This window comes from Haemaphysalis longicornis, unplaced genomic scaffold, assembly GCF_048455015.1.
Source record: "Haemaphysalis longicornis isolate Haplotype H1 unplaced genomic scaffold, Haemaphysalis longicornis Haplotype H1 scaffold_9, whole genome shotgun sequence".
NCBI lineage: Eukaryota > Metazoa > Arthropoda > Arachnida > Ixodida > Ixodidae > Haemaphysalis > Haemaphysalis longicornis.
In genome coordinates, this window is record NW_027526460.1 from 58,400,629 (window position 1) to 58,412,987 (window position 12,359).

The 12,359-nt window shown below is 45.9% G+C and overlaps 1 protein-coding gene across 1 annotated transcript in view; it reads right to left on the reverse strand.

Annotated features, from left to right (window-relative positions):
- The window catches only part of LOC144153217 (uncharacterized), a 70,942-nt gene extending 58,765 nt beyond the window's left edge, over positions 1-12,177 (reverse strand). Inside the window, exons 1-4 of the mRNA XM_077684870.1 lie at positions 11,965-12,177; positions 9,893-10,183; positions 7,969-8,081; positions 2,102-2,187 (exon numbers count right to left, since the gene is read on the reverse strand). Of these exons, the coding sequence (XP_077540996.1) occupies positions 2,102-2,187; positions 7,969-8,081; positions 9,893-10,166 (473 nt within the window). The 5' untranslated portion in view covers positions 10,167-10,183; positions 11,965-12,177. The remainder of the gene's footprint in view (positions 1-2,101; positions 2,188-7,968; positions 8,082-9,892; positions 10,184-11,964) is intronic.
- Positions 12,178-12,359: the final 182 nt, after the last annotated feature.

The following is a 12,359-nucleotide window of genomic DNA, read 5'->3' on the forward strand; positions in this document are numbered from 1 at the left end:
TTGGACGACAAATTACTGTTGATCGTTCGAAATGGGGTCAGAGTCTGTTCCCTTAAAAACCATGTTATTTTGTGCCTAATTAAATCAATTTTAAATGAGTATTTTCTGCTTAATAAGTTTCTTGGTCCTGCCCTGAGAGCAGTGCTTGTATTAAACGAAGAGTATAAACGATAGCTATATTAGGTTTTTTTGTAAGATGAGACGTCATCACCCCGATACAAAGCGGATATCACAGCAATCATTAATCATTAATCATCGTCATCATCATCATCATCATCATAATCGGTCCCCGAAAAAGCACAGAACATGACTGCAGCGAGTTGTTCGATGTACCAAACTATGCCCCACCTAGCGTGAAATAATACCTCGACGCCAAATAAGTCCGGCCACACATGGATGAAATCGGCGCACTACAACGCAGAACGGTAAAACATTCGGAGCGTATGTATGCGCGCAAGTGCGAGGCAGCGTCGTGATGGACCGAGTCGCGTGCGTGTGCAAGTGAAAGCCGATTACCACTCAAGGTCGGTCACCTGTCCAAGGACAACAACAAAGAATGCTGTTGCGGAAAATTTTGCCGCGCTGAAGACAAACTTACGTGATTTGTACAAAGGTCGCTTGCGATTCGCCAGCGCTTGTGCCGGCTGGGCAGTGGGAGCATGGCTCGGCTCGGGAGACGACCTCATATGGACTAGCTGCTACGCTACCATCAAATCGGCGTGAGCGTGAACATGTCTTCAAAACCGTTAATCGTTTTTTTTTTTACTCAACCGCGCATTAGCCGGCTCTTGTGGAGACCTCCGAGGACGAAATAACGAATCCCTTGATTATAAAGAAGTATCCACGATGTATCTCCACGAGTAGGCTCTTATAGCAAATAACCAAAATAATACTGAATGTTTTTGGTGCGGAGTACCCTAGGACCGCACAATGTCCGCCTACGGTCGTGCGCATAGCCTTTTACAATCGCAAAAAAATCCCACTGGCACCGGCAGGATTCGAGCCTGTGTCTGGTAGACCAGACAGAGTTAGTGTCAGTCATCTTACCCATTGGCCTACGACCATTTATTTTTCTTTATTAAATTGACCTACGACCGTGAGTTAGTACCCGAAAGTCAAACGGGTTGCTCCCTTCTCTGTAATAGTGCGGAGTACCTTAGGACCTCACAATGTCCGTCCGCGTCCATCCGTGCGCACACCACCATCAAGCGAAAATCAAGCGAAATTTGATTTGAGCCGTGAGTTGCAGTTTCATTTAGAGAATAATCAAGGTGCAACTCACGGCTCAAATCGAATGACGGTCGGGGCGCAAATCGGATGTCACCTTGGATGTCATTTCGAGTCCCCGTACTCCGCCCCCTCGCCATCATCCACGGAGTGGAGATTCTGCTATTCTTTCTTGTTCCTCGGCTTTTTTCATTAGAGTATGTTTATTGTCTTTTTTTTGTATGCGTTCTAGTATATCGCCACGAATTATGCCATGGTGTCTCCTTTTTTAGCAAAATAAAAAGCGCCAGGTTATCAAATTCTGTGTTCGAACCGCTGCTCCCATTCGCGCTTTTTCAGGTATGTCGAGCCGTGTAGTTTTGCTTGAAAGGAAAGCGAATTTGTAGTAACTAACATAGATCGTCTGAGTCACACTGAGAATGTCCTCTCTCTAACTAGGTGGTTCCGGGACGGACACCGCTACGAGGAAAATTCATGCAAAGAAACTACCGCGACCCTTTATACGAGGATGCTCCACTGCTCATCTCTTTTTCGGACTGCTTTTTCGACGCTTGTATTTTAGTTTAGTTTCTTTAGTGCCGTAAGTTGGCTTTGGAAACCCTTTTATACACCTTGCATTTTTCTTTGCTGTGCGACCTAGATGTTTTCTCTCCCGCACTTTATTATGCACTAACAACCCTGCTCCATTTCTCAGTTCACTACTGTGTGGTATTAGCAAGAACAAAGCGTGCTATTGGGTTCCTGAAGTGCCACTAAATGAAAGCTGCAGGTTATTTCAAGGTGAAATTTCTCAGAAGTTCATGGAATCATGGGTGAGAATTCCGTGGGTATAAGTGTGAAATGATTTCACTTTCTCAAACCGCTGAATGGCTACCTTGTGAGTAATCCAGTGCCTAGCCAACTGTGCAGCATTGCGTACTGGTGCGCTTTAGTCAACATCTTGGGACTTGAGAGAATTTCCTGAAACAGAAAAAAGGGACATCTGCATTAGGGTCTAAACCGAGTCTAACTAGTAAGGTTTTTGTTTCTTGTGATAAGAGCCCCTCTGGCAATGAAAATAGCGCATCCAGTTTTACTAAGTAGAGCATTCTAAAACTGCCTGTAAGGATCGCACCAGGGGAAAAACCCTTGAAGACCACCTTCACCACGTCGTACTTGCACGTATTCCTGCAGTTTTCATAAGTGTTAAGTAAACAATTTCTAGCAAATTCTCGGGGCATTCCTACCAGAAAAAGAAATTGGCCGCGTATCTGCTGCTTTTATTGCCAATGTCGACTAAAGACGATAGTCTTTATCGACTTTTGCCAAGTAAATGCCTCCCTTCGCTTTCCCGCTCTCCTCTCATGTTGTTCCAGTTCTATCGGAAAAGGAAAAGACGCCAAAGGTTTGTTTAAATCACGTTAAATTTACGGCGTTCCACATCTCCAGGCCGGGTGTCTCGTTGCCAACGCTGCCGTACGGCGAAGACGCGCGTGAATCGAGGCGCCCTACTTCAACGTCTATAGAACCACGTTGCCCTACTCCACGTGCGTTCCAAGCAGAACGTGGAATCTATTTACCTTTCGTAACTTTGGCCGGTTGATTTCTTAAAATGGCGCCAGAAGCTATTGTGGCGCGGGCGACAGCCGGCGACGGCGGAGTGAATTTTTTTAAAGACGTTATTCTTTCTTGGACTACTTAAACCCAGAAACTTTGGTCTGTGTGTATGTCTGTCTGTGACTCTATTCAGCCACCCGGCCAAAGTGTAAATTGATACTGCGCAATAGTCTTATATACTCGCAGCAAAATGTAAACGTCTAAGCCCGGTCTATATGTTCATACTTGTCAACTTTGTTGTATAAGAACAAGATATTACGCACATATAAGGAAGGGAGTTAGTACACAAGGGTTGCTTACAGTGTACCTTTATTCAAAAATTCATGGATACTTGGTTTTTCGATATCAAATGATTTTCTACACCTACTGCAGAAAACCACCACCTGCTGTTGCACGCGCCACCTCCTAGCGGCATATGAGAAATCACGCGGCAACATCCACGAAAGGTTCCACTAGCTAGGTTCTACGTTCTGCTTGGAACGCACGTGGAGCACGGCAACGCGGTTCTATAAACCTTGAAGTCGGTCACCCTGATTCACGAGGAACCCGGCCTGTAGCAGTGGAACGCGTTAAATTCAAATAGCCTTGAGCAAACCTCTAGTGTTCCGACCTTCGGATGAGCGCGAGGGAACAGGAACTGCAAATATCCCTTCTGTATTAATTTGTTATCTTATATTTGAGTAATGTCTTGTTCTTTTTCAACAATGTTGACAAGTATGAACATTACACCAGACTTATACGGGTCGATTTAGCTGTGAGTTATATAAAACTATTGCGCAGTCCTTGTTTTACTTTGCCCGGGTGGCTGAATGGAGTCACAGACATACAGGCAGACATACAGACAGAACAAAATTTCTGGGTTTAAGTAGCCCAAAAAAGACTATCGTCTTTAAAAATTGGCAACAATCCACGCTGTGAAGGTGGTTTGAAAGCAAAGCTTTAAACAACATTCACAACAACTGCACAAGCGACGTCACTTGAATTCACATAGTTGGCTCTACAAAGAGTGAAACCAGAGGTTCTGCACGCCGTTACGTGGAATTCGCGGGGGCGGCGCCCCGAACGCAGCAGCAGCGTCGGCCCCGTCCGGCCTATAGCGGCGGACGCCACCGCTCCAGCCCGACCGTGAGTCGGGAGAACGGAAAATGGATAGGAGCGTCTTTCGAAGGCAGATACCGCGGAACCTAGCGATCCTGATGTGCTAGCTTGGGGCTACACCACCGCGCGACACAAGCGCAGACACAGAATCAATTCGGCATGTGAGCTGAGTGATTCCCATTCATACCAATTTAAACTAGTTTAGTAAGTTTGAGAATTGCGGGAAAGCTGAGGGAACTTTTATAACCACTATTTATCAGAACCAGTTTCCCCTTTCACCGTTTGTAATACCTGTTAAAAAACAACCGAATTGATATTCACCAATGTATAAAACGGAGTCCCATTCGTGGCAAGCAGTGCGCAAAAGGTAGCGTTTCTCTACCGGCCTGATGTCTGTATGTGGTTTGTACATTTTGCTTTCTCGCCCTACAAACCAATCCTTAACGTATGTTTGCCGTACTACCATTTACTTCCGTCGGGTGCGGGTTACCATGGAGGCGCTGTCAAACAAGTTAATCAGGCCCTGAGATGGGACCGCGCAATGACGCGAAGGTGCCCCAAACCAGGCACAAACCAACCGTGGCTGAAGCAGACGACAAAGCCGTACCGCCGACGCCGCGGCCAGCGAGCAGCACTCCCGCGCGGGGAACGCTGGGTAAATTCACGGCGCCATTTCTTGCGTGCTCCGTGAGTGAAACCCCCCGCACCACCCTCTCTTCCCCCGCCGCCGCCTCCGACGCGTTAAGAGTTTGTTGTCCCGCACGCCACGAAAGAACCGTTGGCTGATAGAGATAGAAAGCTTTGCTGTAAATATTTGTGAGGCTTTAAATGTACGCCATGTTTCAGTGTAAAGAAATCCACTTGGAATGAACTAATGCTGCTAGAGCTTGAATAGACTGCTGAGATAACCATTACGCGCACTTCAAAAGCAATGCATCCGAGTAAGAAAGAATTCAAAGACGTTTCCATCACGTGAATACGAATGGCGACTCTCAGGTGGGGGAACACCTGTGTGTTAATCTCAGTTCTTGTCTTTGTTTTGCTATTTGCCCAAGGAGCACACCGGAAATGTGAGCCAAAATTTGGCCGTCGATGTGCCAACAAAGAGAGGGACACAAGTTCAAAGACAATGAGAGTGCGCAGTTGTTGTGGCGCTCATCTTCACGCCACTGCTGACGTTGGGGCACGTCAAGGCGAAGAGCGGCCCTCCACTTGCCTCTGCCATGCTCCTGCTGAAGGGGCTGGACTTACACACCTGATGACACTAACTTACCTTCATTTGCTAACCAGCGACATCCGTCGCCCTATCTATTAAAGACATCGCCACGTCCCCAGGAGGCCCCCCACTGCTCCTGAGAGGTGATTAGCGAGTTTCAGCCAGCCCATAGGGCACGTCTATATGGTGTTGGAGAAGGTGGCTTATTCGTTGCAGTGTAGCAGTGGCAAGGGAGATACACCGGCACGTGTGCGTCAGTGCTGTGTAGGCAGCCTGTGAACCAGGGGCAGTACGCGAAGGGGCCTGCCTGACCAACAATGTGCCGTTCCAGTAGGCGCTCCCATTCTTTGAGTACGGGCCCTGTCAATAAAAGGCGGAAAGGGAAAGAGTGCTTCGCGAGAAGAAGAAAAAAATTACAGCCGTTCTGCTCCACTTGAAAGCTGTCGCAAGTGCAGAGCAGTGATTCGCCATAACGTGCTGTACCGCCGTTATCCGCTCACTGCTCCCACCCAATGCAATTCAAATTACCCGCCTTCGCAGTGCTCGCGCGCCCCTGACTGAAACTGCGGCAGCGAGAGTTCTGTTCTTTTTGTGCTTGCTTTAATTTTGTACGCTGGAGCTGTTTTGCGTCAGTTCAAACGCGCGATTTTTTAAAGGCGATAGTCTTTCTTGGGATACATAAACCCAGAAATTTTGGTCTGTCTGTCTGTCTATCTCTCCGTCTGTCTGTCTGTGACTCGATTCAGCCACCCGGCTAAAGTAAAACAATGCCTACGGAATAGTCTTATGTAGTCACAGCTAAATCTACGCATCTAAGCCCGGCGTAATGTTCATACTTGTCAACATTGCTGAAGAAGAACAAGACATTATGCAAATATAACACAACAGATTAATAAAGCAGTGATATTTGCAGTGTTCCTTTATAAAAAATCATACATGCTTGATTTTTGCGAAATAAATAGTTTATCAACTGCACGAAACAAAATTCACTCCGCCGTTGCTTGCTGTCGCCCAGCGCCACTGTAACTTCTGGCACCATTTTAAGAAATCAACCGGCAACAGTTACGAAAGGTTTTACTAGATAGGTTCCACGTTCTTCTTACAACGCACGTGGAGTAGGGAAACGCGGTTCTATAAACGTTGACGTAGGCCGCCTCGATTCACGCGCGTCTTCGCCGTACGGCAGCGTTGGCATCGAGACACCCGGCCTGGAGAAGTGGAACGCCGTAAATTTAACATGATTTAAACAAACCTTTATCACCTGCTTTAATTTTAACAAATCACCTGCTTTAGTTTTATACCTCGAAAGTTGCAGGGAACAAACGGCCGAAGTATGTTGTTACAAATATTATTCCTCACAGTTCCAGCTCGTTGAGTTGAACGGTATAGCATAAATGGCGTGAAATTCAACGGGCCGCCTTTAGCCCCAAAGGGTTGGCTATATTCAATATTAAACAACCGGAACGATGCACTAGTGGATACTGACAAATACGGAACCATTTCGCTTTTCTTAATAAGCGTGCTGGAGGGTACGGGATACGTCCGATGAATGAATGAATGAATGAATGAATGAATGAATGAATGAATGAATGAATGAATGAATGAATGAATGAATGAATGAATGAATGAATGAATTTATTGTCAAGGAAAAGGAAAGGGAAGTCCACCAGCAGGCGTAAATTGTCACACCTAGGGGTGGACACCGGAACCCCTCGTCCGATCCGCGCCCTGCCTTGTTTTCAGCCGTGTGCAACACAGCACTGCTTACATGCCGCTTATACACAGTGCCTACCATGCTCTGCCCTCTAACTGTACCAGTGCTCGTGTTTGTCGCTTTACTAACGGCATTGGCTGCCTGTCGCTCCTTTGGTTGTCCACTGGCAGCTGAATTTTGTCTTCGTGATTCCCATAGCTTCCCCTTTTACTGCCTCCACCTTCTCCATTTACAACTGATTGGAAGCTTCAAAAGAGGTCACGTGAACAGGTGGCAACCTTCGCTTCGACTTGACGTCGGCCGTATAACGTCGGCAACGGCGGTAATGCGGTGCCTTTGCTCCTAAGTGCTCTTTCTTTCCTGCTCTTCTGTCGCCCGCTGTTTTGATGGATGGGCGCTGAACAGACAGCTCAGGATACCTCATCTACGCTCACACATAATTATAGGCAGGTATTTTGCTCACGGGGGTTGATGTCGAGTCAAAAGCCCTGTCGCACAAGGTTTGCCAGCCAATAAACCAATGCTGGAAAATAATGTTGCCATCCTCAGACATGCTGCGTTTATATAAATGTGCCTTTTACTTAGTTCAACACTGTCCTGCGAAAGGGTTGAAATACTAAACGCGAGTTTTCGTATCAGGTGGCCTTACTCATTGTCCAAGAGAGTTTCCCTGATCTGAATTTGAGGGAGCGATTTAAACTTTGAGCATTTAGGAAATATCGTTTAATGTAGCAATATTCCCATGCAATATTGGAAGGCAACAGAGAGTAACTTTACGTGACTAATGGCTATGCTTCGAAGAAATGGTAAGACTGGAACTAAACACTGAAATATTTTGTCCTTCATAAATATTTAGATATTCTGCGAAGGCGAGTAAATGCGTTAGATTTAAAAAAAAATAGCACAGTGTACCATATGAAAGTCCATGTAAACTTTCCTCGAGTATCACGGAGCCAGTTCGTCAGAGTGGTTAAAGCACCTTAGCGAAGATTTCCGCACCCAAGATATCACCAAGTTTTAAGAGGAATAAATGTGAAAAAGAAAATGTCAAGGGGTGCTGGGATTTTTCCACTGTGGACAAATTGCAAAAAAAAATCTTGAACCCACACCGAATTACCTCAACGTACTCTGGCTTGAAGACCGTCAGCATAGGCATAAAACCGCTGTACCATAGGAACCAGCCGAACCTCTGGAATGTCGCATGGTGACCCCTCACTGCATCGAAAATCACTAAAGCAAGAGAAAGACATTACATTTGCAGCACGAAACCGATCTTTTTTACTTTTAGTAGGCTTTACAATATTCCTCTGAACGGATTACACAAACATTAGCAGCGTACAATCGAAAAGCGCAAGTACACTTGTTCTTCTGATGCACTGTGAACGCGTTTACCGTTACCTGTCATATCATCAATTAAACACATAATGTGAAATGACCAACGTCCCTGTCAGCGTTCATGTAGCTGGAATGGGGATCTAGTTTCACTGCGCGTGCCCTTTAGCTTAATATTAAATCGGTGACTACTGGCCCGGAACTTTGGTATACAAGGGTTCAGAGGGGCACCTTCAACGTAGTGGCACTGTATTTCTCACGCGTGGGGAATGCGTTTGTTAAGCTCATTTCGTCTAAATAAGAATTCGGAGAATTTGGAATGAACGGGGCTGATCTATATCGTCGCAAGTGCACGAACGTTGACGCACCACATGAGCTGAGGGGGCTCCGGGTCATCACTACATATTTGTTCTGAAAAAATTGCGTGCTTTGGTTTGAGGCCAATTTATTTCCGCCATTACAAAACCAGCGGCTGAAAAATCCTTGGCGCGGTCAATGCAAAGTTAGGGGAACCAAGTTAGGCTCAACAAAACCCGAGATACTAATGATGCGTGCACTATGCCATCGTAACCAAGACGGGAAAAATGCAATCTTGCGTTCAGCTGACACGCAACTTTGCCAAGGATAGTATCGTTTTCTGACAGATGTCTGAGTGTTTGTGGCTTCGCGGTCGATTTCCTCGGTGAAATAAGTCTTTTTTGAGGTGCAGCTGAACGAATGTTTTGAGTATTATATGTGTGTGTGTGTGTGTGTGTGTGTACGAACTCTATGATCACATTACACGAAGGATGCTTTGCCGGAATTATGAAGTTGTCTAAGTCTTTCTCAGGAACTAGGAATGTAGAATATCTGTCTTCTTCTCCTTAATGATGAGAAAGTTCCTATGGCACCATATTTCTAAACATAAAATACCATATCTTTTTTGGCAGGTATAAACCGGTTCAAAAACTCCACGTTGGCGTAAGCGAAATGGTCGACGTAAGCTCGTAGGTTGGGCGGGGTCTTCGTTGGCTGTAGGGTTTTCAACACTATCCGTGATTGGTCAATCGAGCTAGCTCAACAACTCCTGTGCTGCAGCTCTCTTCAGCCTAAGACTGCTGCGTCTTGCACTCTTTGCGGGCCTTGGCCAAGTCTACGGCAGTTCGCTGTGACGCCGCGGAGCTACTCGGTTGTTGCACACGGCATCAGCATTCCGAAGCTGCCTAATGTTGCTTTGGGAGTAAGCCGGGATACCCATGGCATCTGTGGACTGTAGTAGCTTAGCTTATGTTCGTAGTGGGTTCTCTTTTGTGTTGGCGTTGCAAGATACGCCGTTCGTCTCGGACGTCGGGCTCATCGCAAACCGGAGCGCCACAGCACTAGAAGACAAGTAACTTGGAGACCCTTAAATAGGGTAACCTACTGTTGCAACGCGCGAACCCTCATGAGGCCAGCAGCATGCCTTGCATAATAAAATACCATAAAAAACAAATTAAAGCAAAGTAACTGCTCACTTAGTCCCCTCCTCTATTTTGACGATGTTCTCTTGTTATATCTGCATCCTCGTAAGTTCGAGTTATCTTTTTGTGTCAATTGAACCTAGCCATTTGGTATGCTGTTTCTTCAATGAAAAGCACGTATAAACGCAGTATGACATTTATATGCTTTCATCAACGGCCTAATCTAGACCTTAAGGCGAATATAGTAACACCTATCAGGATTCAACTTACGGGCACTGAATCCGGCGGGCGACATTGGCTGATCGCAGGCTCTCATGAGTATCCACAGTGTCTGGAACGGGAAGTACTCGCGAATCTGTGGCAGCCCTTGTAGATTCTCCACCATTTTAGAGTGCATGATCTTGGCCACAAATAGAACTGCTCCGACAACAGCTGAACAGCTGAGCACTGCGAGTAACGCTACTCTGGCGGCAGACGACGCAGCCTCCACCAAGCTCTCCGCCCGCAGCAGGGCCGTGATTCCATGCGCAGGAGGCACAGACATCACTGGACGTGGCTCGACTTGGCAGAGAAAAAAAATTAAAAAAGTTGTAAAGTCTCCAGGGTTTGTTTTGGCACATTAGTTATTATTCTCTGCTTCGTTTCAAAGCATCCTTACTAAAGAAAAACGTACACTAAATATGAGGGCTATCTTACTGGTCTCCCATGTAATACGATACCCTGAAACAAACCTAAATATAAAGCGACATGCGGGTTTTGACAATATTTCGTTATAAGTTTACAATATTTTCTGGTTTATAAAACAATTCTGTAGATAAAACGCTTTAAAAACGGGTATTGGCATATATTCCGAAGTTAGGTAGTTCCAAGTAAATTTTATATATATATATATATACAATGATATAGTAGAAAGTTTTACATGCACACACATGTATGTAAGACATATTAAAAGACTGCCAGTTTAAATACATAAATAAATTGATCAGAAACGAAATCATGCACCCCCTCCGTCATACGACGACGATGATTGAACACGAATTTTTCTCCTGACGGATTCTTTGGTTATGGTCTTAGTTTTCAAACCCCTTCGCCCATCTCGAAATGGAGCAATCGCATTGAACCCGCCGCGGTGGCTCAGTGGCTAAGGCGTTGCGCTGCTGAGCACGAGGTCGCGGGTTCGATTCCCGGCCGCGGCGGCCGCTTTTCTGATGGAGGTGAAAAGCAAAAACGCCCGTGTTTACGAGATTTCGGCGCACGATAAAGATCCCCAGGTGGTCAAAATTAATCCGGAGCCCTCCACTACGGCGCGCCTCATCGCCTGCGTTGCGTCCGCGCGTTAAACCCCACAATCAATCAATCAGCAATCGCATTGACGCCGGCTTCATGACGCGAGGCACCCAGGCTAGATTCCACCCACCGGAAGCGTTTTTTTCTTTCACTTCGGTGTTCTCGCGTTACATACGCCATTAGTGAGAACACAAAAGCTTCCCTTTAAAAATTGAGCAATAACTGGATGCTATAAATAAATAATTTGTACTTGCTATGAAGATGTCATCACATGCAGATATTTTACGATATGAAAAGACCCCAGGGCATGTTGAGAGCTCACCTACGGAATTTCCTCTAAGCCTGTCGACATTTATTGCAAAGGTGAAAAGATTAAAAGGTTATTCGTCTGTTCAGGGAGTTGGCAATATTCAAAACCATAAGTGGCCTGCTGTGCGCCCCGACACATGCATACAAAACTGTTCCCTGTTAGAGAACAGAAGCCCTCTTCTAAACTAACATACCTGCGGAGATCCCTAGCACGGGACTATGCGCAGCTTAAAATCAGAATAACAGCGGCACACTAATCACACAACACATTTACTCTATTCATCGCTGCGTCGTCGCATTGTTGGTGTAAAGCTGTCCTCCGCATCTTCTTTTAGAATTACTTTACAAGGGGCAAGCGAAGGAATTGCTGGGGATATTACCATGACAGCACGGGTGGCTCTTGCACCCAAGCATCATGTAACACCATCATTACATAGGCGCCCCGATATCGGCATACTATGGGCGACGCAAACGTTTTTACGGGGGTATGAGCATACTTTCCCACTTCCCGTAAAAAAAAAAAACTTTCTGCTGCTTCACTGTTTTAAATGTATACAGACGGGTACTTTACGACAGTTAAATGGGTTAGACAGTTTTATTGTCAGAGATAGCACACCAAGAACAAAGCGATGTTGGATTCAGAAACGCAAGCAACTTTTTTGGTGGTGGAAGTCGCCATAGTATGGTTTTATACACGTCCTATTTCCTTACGTCCCTCCAGATGTCTCATGAACTAGCTTACTCACCTGGCAAAGCTCCAGCTCAGAAATGGTCAGGTCCACTCTGGTTCCTTCGTGTAGTGCACCCGAACTTATTTTGGTAATTACGCGCATATAAACAGTAGACGCATGAAGCTCCTCGAGTCAGGGAATCGCAAATGAATGCGTGGGACCAAAAGGCTTGGGCAAACAGAAACCTAAACCGCCCAGACCAGCAAGAAAGCTATTGCACACGTAATCTTTGCCGACGTTGCGTTAACTGGCGGTGCCGCAATATGTCCTTGAATCAGCAGCGGCAGAAGGACTGCGACCCTACCCGGAAAACCTGTTTTGAAGTTTGCCTACCGCGATAGAGATGAAACAAAGACCACATTTATGTCCGGACAGCGCTGCAGACCACTTTTTATCTTACACTTTCATTT